This window comes from Centroberyx affinis, unplaced genomic scaffold (genome assembly GCF_046629955.1).
Source record: "Centroberyx affinis isolate AG114_WGS23_722 - 3 ecotype Tasmania unplaced genomic scaffold, CSIRO-AGI_Caff_v1 ptg001797l_1, whole genome shotgun sequence".
NCBI classification, from domain to species: domain Eukaryota; kingdom Metazoa; phylum Chordata; class Actinopteri; order Beryciformes; family Berycidae; genus Centroberyx; species Centroberyx affinis.
Genome location: NW_027280187.1, coordinates 7,501 through 26,253, shown reverse-complemented (window position 1 = coordinate 26,253; position 18,753 = coordinate 7,501). Strand labels below are relative to the sequence as shown.

The following is an 18,753-nucleotide window of genomic DNA, read 5'->3' as shown; positions in this document are numbered from 1 at the left end:
CTCAGAGTCCGAAACGAAGTCCCACCGAAACGTTAACGGTGCATCTCAGTGGTCCCGGGAGTGAAGGATCTAGGCTGGTTTGGTCGCACCAGGACGATACACGGCCGTACCTGTAAACCTACCTGGGCGGATGACGAGTACACCTGTGTGGGCAGGTAAGCCTACGCTGCTCTCTGTCACTCCAACATCCTCAGCCAGTGACAGCAGACAGGCTCGGGTATTCACCTCTGTGTGGCTGTGGCTGTGTGCGTGTGTGTGTGTGTGTGTGAGCCCGCAGGTCTACAGTGTGGCCCCACCACGGAAGTTTTCCCTCACTAGTATTTCTGACTGGCCACATGACCTGGGAGGGAGTTTTTTTTTTTTTTTTTACGTAGGCCTATGCAGAAGACTACCTTTTAGCAAGGGAGGGAGCAGGGAATTCAACTCCAGACCACCAATGCACCATGTTATTAGCCCCAGTGCTAAGTTTTGGGATGAAGCTTCGAACGGTAGGCTTTCTGTGCTACCAAATAACTATTTAGGCTATGGCCTAAATAACTATAATAAACTTTAGAATGAGAATGACTACATAATATTATTGCATAAATCAACCCTATTCATAGTATTATTTTACATCATCACACCACCATCTTGGTAGGAAAATAAGAGGTGTAATAAAGGAACAGGTGATTAAAGTCAAATGACAGCCACAGCCAATGACCTGTAGCCTATGGTAAAGCACCATTGGTAGGAAATGCCTGTGACATCATAGGGATTTTACAGAAATAGCAGCAGGCCTGTCCTAGAAATATCATAGATAAAAATAAATAGACCTACCATGAATTAGCCAACAATAAATAGTGTAAACTCACATTAGTCATATAAGTCCCAATAGGAATATTAGGGAATTTATATAGGCTAGGGATTTTTTGTTGGTGTAGTCAGCCTTTGGTAGCAGCACACCCAAGATTAAAGGCTATGTAAGAAACCCACCAAGGTCAACTTCAAAATGTTCAAACATGAACATATTCTCCTCGTTTTCACACTCAGTTTCAGTGAGTATAGCTTCAATTTTTCGTCCGTTTCTTGTCTGTAGACACTGGGAGCCAACAAGACATTTAGCAAGTTATATCTACAACTCTTTACGTTAGCATTGCCACTGTAGCTGACAGCTATTAGCCTACAATACAGTAACATCGGTATCTTTAAATTCCAACATTACCTTACTGCTATTAGGTATCTCTTCTATTATTTGGGGGCGGGGACTGATTTGTTCACCTGTGATTTTGCTTAGATATCTACAAAGAGAGAGTTAGATGTTCAGTTTTGCAACTGTTAAGCTAGTAACTTCTACCATGCTTGCTGATTGGAGCTTGGAATTATATGTAGGCTATTATATTGTACACTTTTTTTTTTTTTTTTTTTAAATCAAAATTGAGTAATCCACATATTCATTATCTTATGCTTTTGTGGTGTTATTTTCTAAAGAACCTTTTTGGGTTAAATATTTAACAAGATATAAAGCAGGCCTTTGCCAAATGTTAGGTTAGTCTATGTCAAATCTCACAACTGCACTCCACAAACTATTGGCCATGCTGCATTTTATGGTAACATTAGCTATCATATTTGAAACATGAAATTTGATCAGTAGGCCTATTGCATATAGCAGTGAGCTGATTGTTAGCCTACATAACCCTGACATAACATCTATGTGGTTTGCATAGATGAAGGTAAGGGTGGTGGACACATTAGGTCTATGCACTTGATAAGCCTAACGTTACATTTATTAAGCTACTGTTTTTATTTGCTTTCTGTTGCCTTCTGCAAACTACTGCAGTTCTTACTGTGAATACAAATTTGTTCATAATTGACTTGCCTGGTTAAAATAAAGGTTAAATATTGTCATATTCCGTACTAAACCATCAGAAATTGCAGGTAATTTACCAGTATAATGACTCACCCTTAGCTGAGCACTGAACTGCATTCTAATTTGGCCTGTTTAGCACATATTGGGCATTATGGGGTTGGGTTGGGTGCAAGAGGGACTGTATAGTAATAATAATACAGAAATGTATGGGTATGTCGCCTATCGCTCCACTCAGATTGATTAGTATAATATAGACCTTATCTCTCCTCCACCAATGAAAAAAAAAGCACAGGGCTTATTTTCTTCTGTGATTATATGGGACAGAGAACTTAATCCACGTCTGTATATTTGACGTTTATTTAATTTACAGATAATTTAATTTATGATATGATTAAGCTGGCAAGCAAGGTGTTATATTGGGAAGCATGGATAAATAGGCCTAAAAGTAAAACTAACACTTAGACAGTGAGCATCACGTACATAAATGAAGATACATAATTTTGCAATAGGATGAGTATGATGAAAAAGGGATGGAGAAAAATAAAATATTGTATTCCTGTTTGTTCCCACCCCAGGTGATGCCAGACACTTCTTTGGGCAATTACTCTTGACATATAGGCTGTACTCCAAAACTGAATTCAGTCTTACACTTTCTTGCATGGCCCAAAGCCTAAGTGGAGGATATTTTGGGGAAGTATGATTTAAAATTTTGTAATGAGAGAGAATGGGGATTTCCATAAGTTAACATCAAAATAATTGATTACAACCAAACATTTAATGAGCTAAAGGTGATTACAGAGGATCAATTAAGGAAGTAGCGACAAAAGAGCATTCATATTCAGATCTCATTTCATTTAGCCTTTGGATTGTCTCCCTCTGCAGGTAAATCATGTCTATATCAGGTGTGGCTGGTATGTTGGTGAGCAGCATTGAATGTATCAGAAAAAAAAAACACGTGGATAAAAAAAAAAAAATCTCATCTTGTTTAATAGCACTGTACATAATGTTACATCTATGTTTAAAACACTGTATAGAAGCTTAGGGAGAAGCAGGAGGAGGGGCATGTTGAAGGGAAAAAAGCATAAGGGTCATAATAGTGAGGAGGATAGTGTCAAGGGTGTGACTGGGGATTGTTGGGTAGATTTACTTGCTGCAGGAGCTTTAAAGTGTTTTTCAGGAGAACTGAGGGAGAGGTAGGAACACACATCGATAGTCGAGGTAAATGCCGCAAGGTTTTCGTACAACAGCTGCACGTCGCTGCCCCGCTGCTGCCCTGCTGGGGTCACAAGGTCATTTCTTGTTGGAGAGCAGAGGGTTGACTTCATCCTCTGGTTTCAGGCCGTGCCATTGAGCAATTGGTCGCCGGGGGTTGGCCAGCATGTCCGACCAATGGCGTAGCTCAGTCCCAGAGCTGGTGCCGCCCAGCACTACCTTCCCAATGGCATCGTTCTTCCCAATCTTATCGTAGTCCAACACAGTCACTGCTATCTGCACCTTCTATAAGTGAAAATACACACACAGTGAACATTAATGACTTTCTGATGGAATGCATTCATATGTGTGTGTGTGAGTGTGTGTGTGTGTGTGTGTGTATTTGTACATGATATATGTGTGCGTACCTCTATCTGTTCACATGGCACTTCAAAGCTGAATGACTCGTTGTAATAAGGGTTCAGAGTGTTCTTCTTTATGGTTGTTTTCTTCTTCTTCAGTCTTTTCCCGTTCTGCATTAAGTGGATCTTCACATAAGGGTCTGACAGAGAGAACAGGGAGTTTTTATGTCGGAGCAGCAGACCAACAGCCTGGCACAGATGGAATAGCTCCATCAGTGAAACACAACGTCTATTGTACCTCAGAGTTTCCCTTAAATAGAAACTGCAGGAAAGTGGATCCGCCGCTATAAAAATGTTAAGGGGATTCATCATCTGGCACTACTGCTCAATTAGAACAAACAAATCTGGGGCAATTATGGTATAATTAGTCATATTTTACTATACATGATGTAAGTATTAAAAAAAGCCTTTTATTTTATTTATTTTTTTCAAACTACAAGAGGAACTTGAAGTGATACAAGGCCAGGGAGAAAAAGGAAGTACATGAAAAGGAAATTTCCCCTGACCTACACTGCTGTATGAAATTATAGGGGAAACATTTTATATAATTATGAGTCTACTTCAGCAGTGGGTAAAGCAAAAGAGCAATTTTATCAGTGTCAGAGGTTATAAACTCATATCTGCATGTGATTCTGTGAACCAATATGTCACTTACATGTAAGGCAGTGGTTGGACTTTGCATTGTCTATCTGTTGTGTTTACATTCACTGTGTGTTGTAAATGTCAGAGGAATTTTTTCATCTACTGTATATTGAAAACAACTCCACCGGTATGGCTATGTGGCATTAAGAAGAGCCCACTTGGAACCTGAATTTGAACTTAATATAAATCCAGATTCCCCGCTTCCCTTGACTCACCTGACAAACCACCCACATCCATTTTCTTCAGGTTTTTAGCCTCCAGAACCACCACTGTCAGCTTCCCTGCTGTAGGCACATACCTCAACGATAGACATATATCCCCAAGTCGCTCACTCTGACACAGAGAGAGAGAGAGCTGAGGTTATTGTTATGGTAAACTTCCAGTAATTTCAACTAGGGCTTCACAATTACAATAAAAAAGGTTGAAGCTGCAATATTGACTGCTGCAATATCCAAATTGCAAGAGGCTGCAATTTTTCCTTAAAGGAAGAGCTGTTTTCCCTCCTAAAAACAAGCTTCTGGTGCTGTGCAGAATCCCTCACCTAGAAATCAATTTTAAATATCAGAGAAAATCTTAGATTTTACTCAAACCAAACAAATCCAAAGCGCAAGCAACCTTGCTCCCTCTCTACACACAAACACAATTTTTTTTGCACATTTATAACTAGAATAAAAAAAGGCTTGTGTACATAATGTATTCATTGTTATGATATTCCTTTATATTAATGTTAATTCAGATAATTTCATACTGAATTGCCATTTTAGAAAAACATTACAGTGTGATTATTTTTTGTCAGTATTGCGCAGCCCTATTTTCATCTCCTCTCTTCCTCTCACTCTGTTCCCACCTCCTCTCCTCCTCCTCTCACTCTGTTCCCACCTCCTCCTTCTCTGCCTTCTGCAGGTCCCTCCACTCCTGGAGAGACTGGCTGAAGTCCACACTGCTCATCGGGACCCGCACAGCTCCTATGGCGTCGTGTTTTGAGAAACGATCAAAGTCGTACACCGTCATCACCAGAGTCTTGCCGCCCAGCTCAGTGTATGGTACCTACACACACACACACACACACACACACACACACACAAACACACACATGCACGCACATACACACCAAAGACTACGATTTGAGACATGTGATGTGTTATGGATTGGACCCCAAGGCAATCAGAAGCAGTAACTCTGAATTTGTCACTTATCTATGAGTTTAAATTCACCTTAAACGTGAAAGTCTCATTGAAGGTGGGCTCGAGGGTCTTCCTATGGACTTTGGTCTCAAACTTTTTCTTTTTGTCAGGGAGCAGGTAGAGTTTGACGTAAGGGTCAGAGCTGCCGCCTACATCCATGGCGGGAAGCTCAGCGGCCTGCAGAATACCTACTACCAGCTAGTGTGATAGCAGAAGAGGGTAATAAAGGGAAAAGATAATTTGGCTAATTCAGAAGAGAAAAATATATGAAAATGTGACATTTTTGAGCTGACAGAGTGATCAGCAGTATGTCGTGCTGAATATTGGCACCTCACCGTATTGTCTGTGAAGTTGTAGTCCAATGTGAAATGTAGTCTGCCCAACTTCTCTTCCTCCTTGGGCTCGTTATCTGACAGCACTGTTTCTTTGTTATCATCATCCTTCAGAGGCTATAATATGCACATACTCACACACACGCATACACACACACACACACACACACACACACACACACACATATTCACCCATACAGTACATACACACATCAGTTGCAGTCAAAAATCTAGCATTACAAGCAATCAATTAAGGCCTTGTGTCTCACAACCTGTAGATCGGTTGCTTAGCTATTTGTGCTTTGGGCTTAGGTTGTATAGCATTACAGCCACAGGCACTTATTCAAAGCTAGTGTTACCTATCTAAGGTTTATTTAACGTTTAAAAGGAATAGGCAAATGTTAAAAAACAAACACTATTAGTGAGTGGAGGTGTGAATTGCTTCTTTGAAGACAGTGCAACACCCTAAAACAACTCATGTCACATCTTAGCCTCCACTACAGCATGAGCGATGTGCAAACAATCCATTAGTCTTAACACACACTGACAGTTTTACTAGTCCTGGGTGACCCGGGTGTCGGGACTTTGATACATTGCAAGGACAATGCATCTGCAGGGGGAGAGAGAGACTGTTTGTGTATGTGTGTGTGTGTGTGTGTGTGTGTGTGTAGCAGCCTACCTCATTGTAACCTCCATCCATTTCAGTGTCAAAGCCTCCCTTGCCTTTCTCTTTTCCCTTTTTCTTGTCCTTTTCTTTGTCCTTGTCCTTGTCCTTCTTTTTCAAGCACTTCTTCCACACACATACAGCACATGAAAGCACCAAGCACAAACTCACAATACAAAGGGCGGCAACGGCCCACGACGGCACTGCAAATCCACATAAAACACACACGTATATCAACATATTTAATTTACATACACTAATTCAAACAGTATAGGCCACACAGTTATTAAAACCTGATCGGATACAACTTTTTCAATCTATCCCTCACTCTAATTGGCTGAGAGCTGTCATTTCTCTCCTCTGATAGGTCGCTAACTCACTGTGGAGGTGACGTAGCTCACTCATAAACTTCTTGGGGTTGTGTCCTTCAGACTGTTCCCCGCCAGGCTGTGGGGTAGCGGTGGCATTCGGTGTGTGGATATGGGTGGTCGGGGTGCCCGGTGCTGCTGGGGCAGCTCGACGATTCCCAGTCATTATGTAATGTGTGTCAGTGGATCCAGGGTTAAACTAGAATAGGGATAGAGGGAGAGAGATGGATCAGCCCAGCAAAATCACCCGTGTAATATATATGGAACATCACAATTGAGCAAAACAGAAAAGGAAACGCTTGGATCTTCCCTCAAAAAATGCACAAAAAAAGACTTTTGAGGAAGCAAGCAACCATTCAGAAACACCAACCACACACACACACACACAGCAGAGCAGAGTTTCCATAAATGCCATTGATCAGGTGCATTTGATGCAATGATGTGCTTATAGACAGCGTATGACTATCAGTGTCAGATGGCCTCTCCTGTTTCTGCTGGCCTGGCACTAACTCTTGAACACAGGATATACAAGCCTGCTGTCTCTGCCAAACCTGCTGACAGGGAGGGGAGGGAAGGAGGAGCAGAGAGGGGATGTGGAGTCGAAGCGTCATGTGTGGATCTGTACTGGTGTGCTGATGTTCTACAGTATACCAGCTGCCAGAGGTGAGAATACGTGCCAAGGTCATGCTCGGCGTGGGCTACCAAAATACGCGAGAGAAAAGTCACGCTGAGTTAACGCCCAAGTGCGTCATAACTGCAAAAAAAATATTTTGATATGTTGTTTTCTATTCTGCAGACGTCCCAGGTATTGAGTATCTGTGTCTGACTCAGCAGATGCGATCTCACACCCAAACACACTCTGTCCTCCGTAGATCTCTGCTTTTCCGGGATCCTTCACCAGGAGCCTTCTGAAACGATAATACTGGCTAAAATAAAAGCCGTCACTGCTGGTATACTAATAACAGCAGGGGAAATTGGAGAGAGTCAAGGAAATTTCAGTGGAAGGGCTAGTGAGGTCAAATACGATGTTGGACCAAATAGAAATAGAAATATATAAATCACACATACTTCCCTGCTGGTTGCCTGGATATATTATTGTATTAAAGTGTAACTTATTATGACTCATGAATCATTCAGGACTTTTATATTTTCATCAAATGCCATTACAGAATAGAGAGATGAGAAGTTAAAATTGTTCATATGAATAATTTTCTTTTTCCCCTCTTGTTTCCATCGCAAAAGTGATAATGACATTCACACCATATGGTCTTCCAACTTCTGATGTTGTTGAAGGTTACAAGTGCACTATTTCAAATATATTATTGCTGTCGGGTGAAAACCTTGTATCTCCAAAATATTAACTTTTCAGGAATGAAGAAAAAACGGCGCTGCTTTTAGCCTGATGACCATGCATTACTGATTTTATCCAATGGGTTTTCTAGTTTCATAAGCCCAACGGGTCGGACATGTAATCTTTCAGTTGAAGTGAAAATACGAAAACCATCAAAACTGGAGTTACAAGGTTTTCACACGATAACGGTGATATATTACCTATGCTGATTTTATTGTTGTACTCCAGTCAATATCCAGTAAATAACAGATAATGACCTGCACAGTGCACAATGACCTGATTAACATCATAGGCAATCTTTCATTCTTGGGTCTACACACAATTAATATTTACTGACAGTAGAAATAGAGAGAGAAATAAATTAAAGTAGTTTAGATGGAGGGATTGATAATGAAACAAAAAGGAAGTATAAATAGAAGGAAGAGACGTACCTGTATTCGCTCGTCCCAGCGCCAGTGTTCAAGCTCACAGGTACTCCTTTGCCTCCTTAGAGAGAGAATAGAGGAGGAGGAGGAGGAGGAGAAAAAAGATGACAGGACCGGAGAGGGCGGGAGAGGCGGAGGAAAGGAGTGAGGTAAGGAGGAGTGGCAGTGCGTTGTCCTTTGTTTTTTATCTCTCACCAGACTTTAGACATCAAGACGAGGAGCACAGGTGTGTGAGAGAAGGATCAAGAAAGAGAGAAAGAGACATAAAGAGAGAGATGTTAGGACCGGATGGGGTCGGGAGTGGGGTGGGTGGAGAGTCACAGCTCGGTCACTTGTGTGTGTGTGTGTGTGTGTGTGTGTGTGTGTGTTTGTGTGTGTTATGTGAACGCGTGAGTGTGTTCTTTTCTGCCCATTCAGGTCTCAAGGGATCGCTCGTCCCTGTGCTTGCTGCCCCACCTCTTGTGACCTCTATCCCGTCCCCACAGGTCACCCTCACCAGGCCAGCGATGAATATTCATTAGTGTAGTGACACGGCTTTTTAAAGGCTCGTTAGCATACTGAGACTTCAGCAATAGAGGACATTTACATTCAGAGTGGACAGCTCTGTGTGTGTGTGTGTGTGCGTGTTTGTGTGCATGTGCGCGTGCATGTGCGTGCATCTGGCAATTGCTGCGGACCTGTCTCATATTGTCTATGTATAGATGATGTTGCCTGAATTAGAACCTTAGGATGTGGTTTCTGCAGCAACACAGAGATCAAGTTCTGGCCCCGCCCAGTTCACCTTGAGATACCAGAGATGAACAGAGATACTGTACAGAGGCAGAGAGCGAGAGAGAGAGAGAGGGAGAGAGAGAGAGAGAGAGAGAGAGAGAGACAGAAGTTAGCCTGACTCCACATAACCTCTCTCCATGACTCTCTCTCTCTCTGTATTTCTCTAACTGTTTACAAACATTTTTAGAACAGTTCTGGTGATTCATCCTTTAAAAATGTTTGTGATTTAGACAGCGTGACAGCTTGTAGGGTGACTGACCCAAACCCACGTAGGAATCTCAAACTGACATACAGCAGGAAGCCCCCTTTCATCCTTAGTGCTTTTATGTCTGTATTGTCTTTCCTAAAAGAGTACTCAGAGTGAACTTGAGAAGAAAGAATTTACCAGAAACAAATGAAATGTTTATTTGTAGTAAAGTATGAGGAAGGCTTTATGTGTTGAGTGTGACTAAGTGAATATATAGTATTTACACAAACATATCAAATACTTGCACATACATGTATTAAACACTCCCACATAAGAGCATACTATAAATACTGACATACATAAATATAGGCTGCACAATGTAACACCTGCACACGTATACAGTATGTAAAACACTTGTGAACCAATATCAATACAAATGTGAAGAGCAAACTTTGAAGTAAGCCCTTCACAGTCTCTCATAAGAGACGAATTGCACTGTACTGTATTGAAGAACTATCCATTACATATTAAATGACTGTAATGTCATTGATTTATATGGGACAAATTAAGTATACAGTTTCAGACGAATCGATCCTCCATGCACTAGGTGGCGATATGAGGCTTTTCTGATCCAAATTGCACCCATTTAATGACAGAAGAAGCCTCGTTTCTAGGATACAGAGGGAAGCGTTTCTGTCAGATTGCTGGTGAGTCTTCACAAATTAAAGCTTTTGTTGTTTGAAACGAATGTTTTCTCTCCGGTTTTATACTAGTTTGACAGCGCTGCGTTCAGTCATAACTACGGGTGATAACAAAACATGTTCCCCAGGGCAGCTAAGGAGCTCAGTGTAACTAACGCTAATGTTAGCTAGCTAGCTGTGAATGTAGCTACAACATGTTAACTGTAGTCGAAATTCAAGCTGTCTTTACTGCAAAAGCATACCGTAGGTTAAATCTTGAAATCTTTAGAGCAAAAGCACACCGTCGTTAAAGGGACATAATTATTACTTAACATGAGGGATTATTCTAAATACCTCAAAACTGACATTAGAAAGGTAGCTATATGCATCAGTTACTGAAGTAACATGGTTTGTGTAGGCGTGTAACCATCATCCTAATTTAATAGCCGCCATGTGGTAATGTTGAGTTCTGTTGCACTATGATTAATTACTAACTTGATCCATTATAGGTGAGAGATGTGTATTTAAATTAACTCACATGTACCTGATTCTACACATGGAATAGCACTGTAAACCGGAAGGGTGACATATTTCTATGAAAACTGTACATTCAATAATTTGGCCAGGTACATTTTTTTTTGTTTACTGATAGCAGCCGCTGGCAGGTGAGCCAAACCGTTAATTTTGGACACTGCATGTGATGCTAAATGCTGACTCACTAGGATAATTCATGTAATATAAATAAGAAAACCCTGGACCAGTAGCCAAATGTTTTTTATTCAGTGGCAATTGGCCACTGAAACAGCATCTCACACATACAACTCTTACCTAACCCTTCTTAAAGCTCAGTCTCTGTGCCTCACCAGAGTCGGGGGATGCTGCAGGTGGAGCGTCTTCACCTGAAACATGTCCTGCAGACAGTGTCTGTGCTGGAGGCCGTGGTCCTCCGCAGCTTTGGCCCTGATGGGGGTCAGGTGCTGTTCACCCGCGATACAGGACAGGTGATGTTGAGCCGCAGTGGGACACGCATCCTCACAGCACTCCGACTGGAGCACCCACTCGCCAGGTAACATGCAGAAAATTTCTCTTTAATGCTGTTTCAAGAATGTGAGTTGGTCCTGTACTAAATATCCATGATTTTTTGTTGTAGGATGGTGGTGGATTGTGTGTGGAAGCACAGTGCTGTCACAGGGGATGGATCCAAGACCTTTATTCTACTGCTGGCGTCATTACTACGTGTGATTGATGCAGCGGCCTCCAGGGAGCCTAATGTGTCTCACACCTATACCTCCAGGGAAGCAGCAGGGGCTGCCACTGCCAGACGCTTGGCAGACAAGCTGCTGGCATTTGGATTGGAGGAGCTGGGTGATGTCATCGCTGTGGGAGTGGTCCCGTATGGAGGTACTCTTTCGTGGGAAGATGGAACTGCAGAGGCACAAGTCCCAGCTCACACTGACGCAGACACACACTCTGTGCAAAAGCTGTTGGCAGCCTTCTTTCACACCCGGCTGGGGCGCACCAACTGTGACTTTATCAGCCACCTTACCTGTGAACTTCTCTCTCACTGGAAGCGTAAAGACGACCCCCCTTCCCTGACACTCCGTTTTATAGATGACAACTTCCCTGCGTTGCATACACCTGTATCAGGCTTCCCTGTTAGTTGTTCACGTTTGATTGAGGGACAGGTCATTCACAGGGATTTCTCTACACCATGCCCTCAGACTGACCACCATCCAATCAAAGCTGCAGTGTTCACTGGCTACCTGCAGCCAAAAGTTCTCAATGCAGGAGCAGTGCTGGAGCTGGGAGGTGGGGAGGAGAAAAGAGGGAAGGAGAGAAGTATTGTGAGATATAGTGCCTGGACAGAGAGGTCGCTAGAGTGTGTGATTGCAACCTTGCAGAGTTTGGGTGTCTCTCTGCTCCTCTCTGCAGTGAAACAGTCAGAGGCCGTTCTGGCTTTAGCTGGACTGGCCAAGATGTGTGTGGTGGAGTGTGTCAGTGAAGACGAGCTCTCTCTCTTCGCTCAGCTAAGTGGAGCTGCGCCTGTCTCAGACTCCTGGCTGATTGGACAGGAGCATGTAGCTACGCTGACCTTTTGCCGACCTATACTGCTGGGAGCCCACAGGTTTGAAAACACAACTTCTTTTTCACACTCATTCATACACACACAGACACACACATGCACACACCATAGGGCTTTGATTATTGAAGTTTGTTCATCTTGTTGATTCATGTAAATCATAATTGAAATGTCTTGTTCTCTTCCACAGGTATGTCCATGTGGCTTTCCATGAGTCTGAGGAAAGGGCCGTGGTCAAACCCTACAGTCTGGTGATTTGTGGACCGGGGGAAGGGCAGACAGACCAGTGTGCATGTGCGTTTCGAGATGCTCTCCGCATGCTGATTACAACTTGGGAGGCCATGCGTACGACTGCAGCTACAGTGGTGAAGAGAACCTCACACTCACACAAAAGCAAATCTTTGCACGTGGACAAGCACGCAGACGAAACCACATGCACACCCATCAATGACACTACCTCCCAGAGGTGTGTGTTGGAGCCGGGCTGTGTCATACCTGTTGGTGGGACATTTGAGTTTCTGTTACATCACGCCCTCCTACAGCATGGCTGCACTCTCAGATCTCTCTCTGCGATCTCAGATCTACACACCCCATCTCACACCGATACAGGTTTACCTGCTCTGTCCCAACTGTTGGCAGATGCTCTACTGAGCGTGCCCCGACAGATTTACTCCCACAGTCCTCGTCGCTTCCTGCACACTCAAGTTCTGGTCCTGAGTTATATGCAAAACTATGGCCACCCATTCAGCCCCATACACAAACATGAGCATAACAGAAGTCCCATGCAGAGTCATGGTAGAAGTAATGGCCCTCTGGAGGACAGTGAACCAAGTGTGGATTGTTGCAGAAAGGCTGACTTAGTGTCAGAAGTTTCTGTGTTGGACTCAGGCCTTGAATCTGTCTCCTGTAAATACCAACTGATTCTGGCCGTGCTGCAGTGTGTCAGAAGTCTTCTGCGAGCGGACGCTGTGTTGCACGCACACACACCGTTACACAAACTGCCTCGCAGACACTCAAACAGTTCCCTGGAGGACACAGAGGAACAGGATGAGGACTGAGATGGCATTGTGTCCGGACATAAATGCCATCATCATATTTTCTCTAAACACTAACTCAGGTGTCATTCTAAAGTTGGAGGAATTGATTCACACTTGTGCTCAGATTGCGACAATTATTGTACGACCAAATTTTTTGCCTGGGCAATATTATTTGTAATGCATTTGTTTGTAATATAAGTGTTTTATACTCCCACAGAGAGATGGTAAATAACATTTCATGTCAGAACTGTTGTGTTGTGCCATTTATAGGCCTATAAAATGTGAAGTTGGTGCTGTACCACCCTGTCCTGAATCAAGGCCAGGTTTGGCAATAACAATATGAGAGAAAACATCGAATGACTCAGAGGTAATCTTTGTCTAGGACAGAACGTGCATTTGTTATCGAATAATTTTGTCTCCCCCTGTTCTGTGATCTATTATGTGCTAATGTGAAGTTGTGTGAGAGTGTATAAGTGTTTATGTTGGCTTGTCTCCTTTTGAATTCTCATCACAGTTCCTTTTTATCAACATTCCTCTCCCTTATCTCCGCTTTCCTGCCCTGTTCCTTTGGCCAGTACACACTGTGTTACATAAATGGCATACACACACAGCAACTTGCACACATTGTCTCACAAGTATGCACACTCTTTTCTATAATCAGTGTTATCTCTATTATGGGGGCGGGGAGTCAGAAAGGGCAACACCCAGCTGTCGACACCCCAATCAGAGTTCACTTCCTGCTTTCAACCCCCACGATCGTTACTGTGATCACAGGAACATTCGACCAATCACAGAGCTCCATGCTGAACCTTTTGGGAAGTTGTGAGTCATTTGAGGTTAACACTAACTGGACTCCCATGCACGCATGCGCACAATTACTTTGTAGGCCCAATTTGGAACACTGTGATTTTCCACACGTGTACTGTGATGGGTCTAAGATGAGATGGCAATCCTTGGCTTTGTTCTTGTTTTGGATCAAACCCTAGATGAGTCAAACATGATGATTGTAAATAACTGAAGAGAAAGGGGGGAGGAAGAGGGGGAGGAGGAGTTGGGGCATCAGGCCCAGTGGTCAGGTTGTTTATTTTTCCACTGTGTGCATGGAAAGAACCTGGAAGTTGTTTTCGGACTTACCCAAGCACCTTCACCCTTGTAACCCCTACATGCCCTGTATATCCTGGTTGATAAACCGTACACAGTGGCTTTCTGAGGATAGGCCTAGTGGAAAAATTACACTTCATTTGACTCTTTTGCACTGTGTGGACAGAAGTGGCTATGTGCCATATTATAATATACCCATAGCACTCGCTGCATAAACAGATTCAGAGGTTATATCAGATCTGACTGAGTTAGTAGACTGTGGTTTATTTGGCTTTCTTTACATCTTTGTTTCTGTGCAACATACAAGTGCATACAGTATAAATCAACCCAATCTCTGTGAGATGAAAAGAACATTATAAAATACATTACATCATTCATAAAACTGCATGTACCGCACAACCACCTAAGTTTAGAAATCTTTTACAAATGAAAAAAAAAAAGACATACAAAATAAGTCAGAAACTTGAAGGCGTTTTCAGCATGGGCAAATAGGGGGATGGAGAAAGAAAGAGGAGAGGAACAAATGAACAAGTTTAATTACACTGAAGGAACCAAGATGCTACTCTAATGCCAAGCTGGGAAACACCACACTCACCACAGTTCACAGCCTGACATTTCATTGGCTACTAGTCACCATGGTTTGATTTCAATGTTATTAGAGAAGGAATGATAGGATTTCATTGGCTATTTGCTGCATTGTGCTGAAGTGGTGGTGGTGGTTGTTTTTTTTGGCCCTGGACCATGACCCTTCTTGCCAGTGGGTGGCCCGCAGTGATATCGACAGAAATGTGCTTAAAATACAATAATATGATCCTTTGTTGAGATAATTAGCAGTTCACAAACACTAATTTCAATCAAATGACCACAAATTACACATTTCTGTACTACATTTCCATTGAAGCACAGATGACACCCATTCTATAGTGGGGCCTATCAACCACATCGCATCTATCTAGTCCAGGAAGGTTGGCCTGAGCGCTGGGCGGTACAGTTACACCTGATGTATAAATCATCCATCACGTAACTCAGCAGATGTGTATGATGTAACGATCAGGAATATCTGTACCGAGCCTAGCTTAGCTTATCCCCCCTGAGCAGTGTTTCTATTGGCAGTGAAGAGTCATGTGACTCTGAGAATGACATCATGCAACATTAACAAGGACTTGGGGGTGCGATGGTGGGGGTCGTCATCACACCACCTCCCGAGACTTCCTGATGGCGCAGCACAGGAGCATGCTGAAGATCATCCCAAACACCTGAAAGAGAGAGGGGGAGAGATACTTTAGTTTTTCATTGAATCCATGCCTCTTTCTTTCCAGCATACTGAGCAGACATGTTGACACTGTGAGTTACAATTAACTATCAGACACTTACCATAACAACCGCGATGGTGATCCCCACTCCTCCTATGATGTGAAGCTTGGAGTCAAACACCTCATCGATGGCATCAGGACAGCTCTGCAACGCACAATCCATGATTCCTTTTATTCTTTCTCCCTCTAAACCCATGCTGAACATGTGTTATGGCACACACAAGAGACTGGCTACGAGCATGCAGTCTTCCACAGGCTTCAATAAACCATTGTTGCCATAGTAACACCGCAAGGAGGGTGAGGGAATTAGTCTGCAAAGGGAGGACTGATAAACTTGTGTGATACAAGTGTGACCATTATGGAGTTGACACAATTGCCTTTGCCCCCGCGGAGCCGAAACATGTCTGACATCTGTTAGATCTCTTGGATCGTCTTGACTGATCATTTCTCATTCTGCATCTCTTGGCTTAAGTGCTTGAGTGTGTCGGCATCCTTTCTAAACACACATGCAAGGTAACTGTACCTTAGTAATGAACTTCTCAAGCAAGTCTCCCTGGGGACAGGTGTCTTTGGCAGAATCTACGACAGTACCAGTCGGTCCACAGCAGTTCAACTGAAAACACACACACATACACACACTCTTAGAGAACCAGATGGGTTACAAGAAGGAAAAAATGTATCGCTAATTTTCTACAAAATGACAGTATTTCAAGTTGAAAATAATGAATGTACAATTGCTAGACATCCTGGCAATTAGGGAAAAAATATGTATTTAATATGGACAATTTAAATAAGCTTGATGTGGTGAGCTGATTTTGAAGAAATGTTTCACTGTCATCACCGCACAGTGAGAAAAAACTCCAGCCTGCATTGCCAGATACTAATTAGCCACTTCCTACTGGAATGCATTAGCCTGGGAATAACTTTTGTGCCAAATTATCTTGATCAGATTCATGTTTGGCTCAAAGTTGAGTCACAGCAACTACGTGACTCGGTGTAGCTCCGATCAAAGATGGCTCACCCCAGTTTGAATCACCCGCAGTGTCTCGCGCAGCCGTTCATCTCCTGTGGACTTGTAGTTGTTGTATGTCTCCATGTAGAACGTTGTGATGTCATCAACAACCTGCAACACACCACAAAGCAGTTTAATAAGACACTGGGAAGCAGATGAATGCAACTTTTTCACAATGTCTTTCAAATCCCTAGTTAAAACTTTCACAGAAAAGCATTGTTGTAATTGTTTTTGGCTTTTATTTTCCTACTGTGTGCTTTTGACTGGTTTTATTACCTCTGTTTTACTACCTCTGTTTTACTCACTTGTCGCTGTAGAGCACTGTGTAACTTTGCTGAAAATAAAATTAGATGCTACATAAATACAATTATTATTATAATGTCAGTTACCTTCCCTATGTAAGTTACCTTGCTTTGGTTGGAGAATCCCCAGATTCCAGCTGCGACTTCAATGGCAAATATGATGAGCAGGAAGAAGAAGAACTGCACAAGGAATAGACAAAATCAATATCAGCTATGGATCTTGTGTGTGTGTGTGTGTGTGTGTCTGCATGCATGCATGCTTGCTTGTGCGCATGTCTTTTGCAAGTTTGCTTGCGTGCGTGCATAAGCAAATCAGGTCATTTGACTGGAGCTGCACCCAATTAACATAGACTCCTCCTCCTGAGAGATTTAGTGCAAGAAGATTAGAGACAGACAGGGAGGGAGTGAGGGAGGGAGGGAACAAGTGCGAGGCAAACAAGAGAGTCTTCTCTGGCCTTGAGACTGTTCAGTAAACACTGATGAAGAGAGACATCTCATATTTCTTACTTAGCCCAAGGTCAGTCCACCATCCACACTTGCTAAAGTGGGATAATCAGCCCAAGTCCAAGGCTTAGCTTGTGCTGCTGACTGACAACACTGGCAAAACTTGACATTACTAGCCTCAGAGAGAATGAAACTCTGAATTTGAAGGTGTTGAAAAATAATTACGTTGTTGGTTAGTCAGGAAAAATGAGTAGAGTGAGAAGATACAGTTGATTAAGAATAAAGAGTTGTACTAACCAGTCCCAGCATACAGGGAGACTCCTGGATGGCTCCACAACATCCCAGAAAGCCCACCACCATCATCAGTGCTCCAGCTCCTATCAGGATATATACACCTACAAACAAACACACACACACACACACGCGTCACATACATATGCAAGCATATTTTGGGTTTTGCACAAATTTTAGCCCACATGAAACCAAATCCTTGCTGAGACTTATGTCTTATGTAGCAGTTAAAGTAAATTTACTAAATGATGAATAATTATCCCTCACTGAAGTTGTTCTAAATAATTTTCAGGCTCTAAGACATCAAGGCTGAGCACATCTTACCTGTGTAAAAGACATATGGAGAGTCTGATCCTTCAAACAGGCCTTTGGTCTTCGGGTCGAATCTGAGCCACAGGCCTATGGCCAAGACAGCCGTGCCTGCAAGCTGATACACAAAAACACACACATATATAGATTATATTATCACATACAGTGCACTAATTCTGTTCATTTATTGAATGTATTGTACACAGCCTGGGTATGTCCACAGCAGCACAAATCTTTAAATAGGCCATAACGTGACAGCTACTTCTGCTTTTCCTCATCACAGGTTAAGCTCTTAACCACAATTTAAGCATATCTGCATAGTTCATTAACATGCCTTAGTGTCACATTTCTAACAAACCCAGACAAAATCACATTCAGCCTCTCAAGGCTTAGTTTGCAAGGAGAACTCAACAGATAGCAGAGAGACAGAACTATAGCAGCTAAAAAAGCTTTCTAACTGCGGCACAGCCACACTGATTTTTTACCAATCCAGTGGTTTCACATACACTGCAAGGGGGATGCAGGGTATGATGTAATGTGTGTGTATTTGTGTGTATGTGTACATGTGAGTGTATGTGTGTCTTTGTGTACGTGGGTGTGTAAATAATGGTATGCCTGTGAATGTGCTATTGATGATGTAACAGCCTAACTAGACCAGAGAACAAGACCAGTCTCATCATCAGAGAAGTTGGAGGGATGAGAGAAAAGAAAGCAAGGTTCCCTGCTTGCTCCTTTATGTATGTTTATGTATGTATGTTTATGTATGTTCACACACATTCCTTTATTATGCATTATGTGTCC

General features: G+C 42.6%; 3 protein-coding genes across 4 annotated transcripts in view; 1 reads left to right on the top strand and 2 right to left on the bottom strand.

Annotated features, from left to right (window-relative positions):
- Positions 1-3,136: 3,136 nt before the first annotated feature.
- On the bottom strand, positions 3,137-6,815 carry LOC139652448 (synaptotagmin-1-like). Its single transcript, XM_071529533.1, has 8 exons — positions 6,662-6,815; positions 6,297-6,484; positions 5,621-5,734; positions 5,316-5,483; positions 4,981-5,148; positions 4,317-4,434; positions 3,466-3,599; positions 3,137-3,343 (listed from the first exon to the last, which is right to left on the bottom strand). The coding sequence occupies exons 1-8, from the start codon at positions 6,813-6,815 to the stop codon at positions 3,137-3,139; spliced, it is 1,251 nt and encodes a 416-aa protein (XP_071385634.1).
- A 3,254-nt stretch (positions 6,816-10,069) lies between these two features.
- Positions 10,070-13,597, top strand: bbs10 (Bardet-Biedl syndrome 10). The gene is made up of 4 exons (XM_071529531.1): positions 10,070-10,090; positions 10,930-11,129; positions 11,214-12,188; positions 12,334-13,597. Exons 2-4 carry the CDS (start codon positions 10,939-10,941, stop codon positions 13,199-13,201), a joined length of 2,034 nt encoding a protein of 677 aa, XP_071385632.1. The 5' UTR covers positions 10,070-10,090; positions 10,930-10,938; the 3' UTR covers positions 13,202-13,597.
- A 928-nt stretch (positions 13,598-14,525) lies between these two features.
- The window catches only part of cd9a (CD9 molecule a), a 6,762-nt gene continuing 2,534 nt past the window's right edge, over positions 14,526-18,753 (bottom strand). For both annotated transcript variants that reach the window (XM_071529534.1, XM_071529535.1), the window contains exons 2-8: positions 17,968-18,070; positions 17,650-17,747; positions 17,014-17,088; positions 16,616-16,717; positions 16,118-16,207; positions 15,656-15,739; positions 14,526-15,537 (exon numbers count right to left, since the gene is read on the bottom strand). In XM_071529534.1, coding sequence (XP_071385635.1) covers positions 15,472-15,537; positions 15,656-15,739; positions 16,118-16,207; positions 16,616-16,717; positions 17,014-17,088; positions 17,650-17,747; positions 17,968-18,070 — 618 coding nt within the window. In that variant the 3' untranslated portion in view covers positions 14,526-15,471. The remainder of the gene's footprint in view (positions 15,538-15,655; positions 15,740-16,117; positions 16,208-16,615; positions 16,718-17,013; positions 17,089-17,649; positions 17,748-17,967; positions 18,071-18,753) is intronic.

Bases quoted from the DNA above. Each gene is read 5' to 3' on its own strand.
- LOC139652448 (XM_071529533.1), bottom strand. From the start codon at position 6,815: ATGACTGGGAATCGTCGAGCTGCCCCAGCAGCACCGGGCACCCCGACC. The intron at 5,484-5,620 runs GTGAGGTGCCAA...CTATCACACTAG, and splicing joins ACAACTTCACAGACAATACG to CTGGTAGTAGGTATTCTGCA. The intron at 3,600-4,316 runs GTGAGTCAAGGG...TCTCTCTGTCAG, and splicing joins GGATGTGGGTGGTTTGTCAG to ACCCTTATGTGAAGATCCAC.
- bbs10 (XM_071529531.1), top strand. From the start codon at position 10,939: ATGCTGCAGGTGGAGCGTCTTCACCTGAAACATGTCCTGCAGACAGTG. The intron at 11,130-11,213 runs GTAACATGCAGA...TTTTTGTTGTAG, and splicing joins CTGGAGCACCCACTCGCCAG to GATGGTGGTGGATTGTGTGT. The intron at 12,189-12,333 runs GTTTGAAAACAC...TCTCTTCCACAG, and splicing joins ATACTGCTGGGAGCCCACAG to GTATGTCCATGTGGCTTTCC.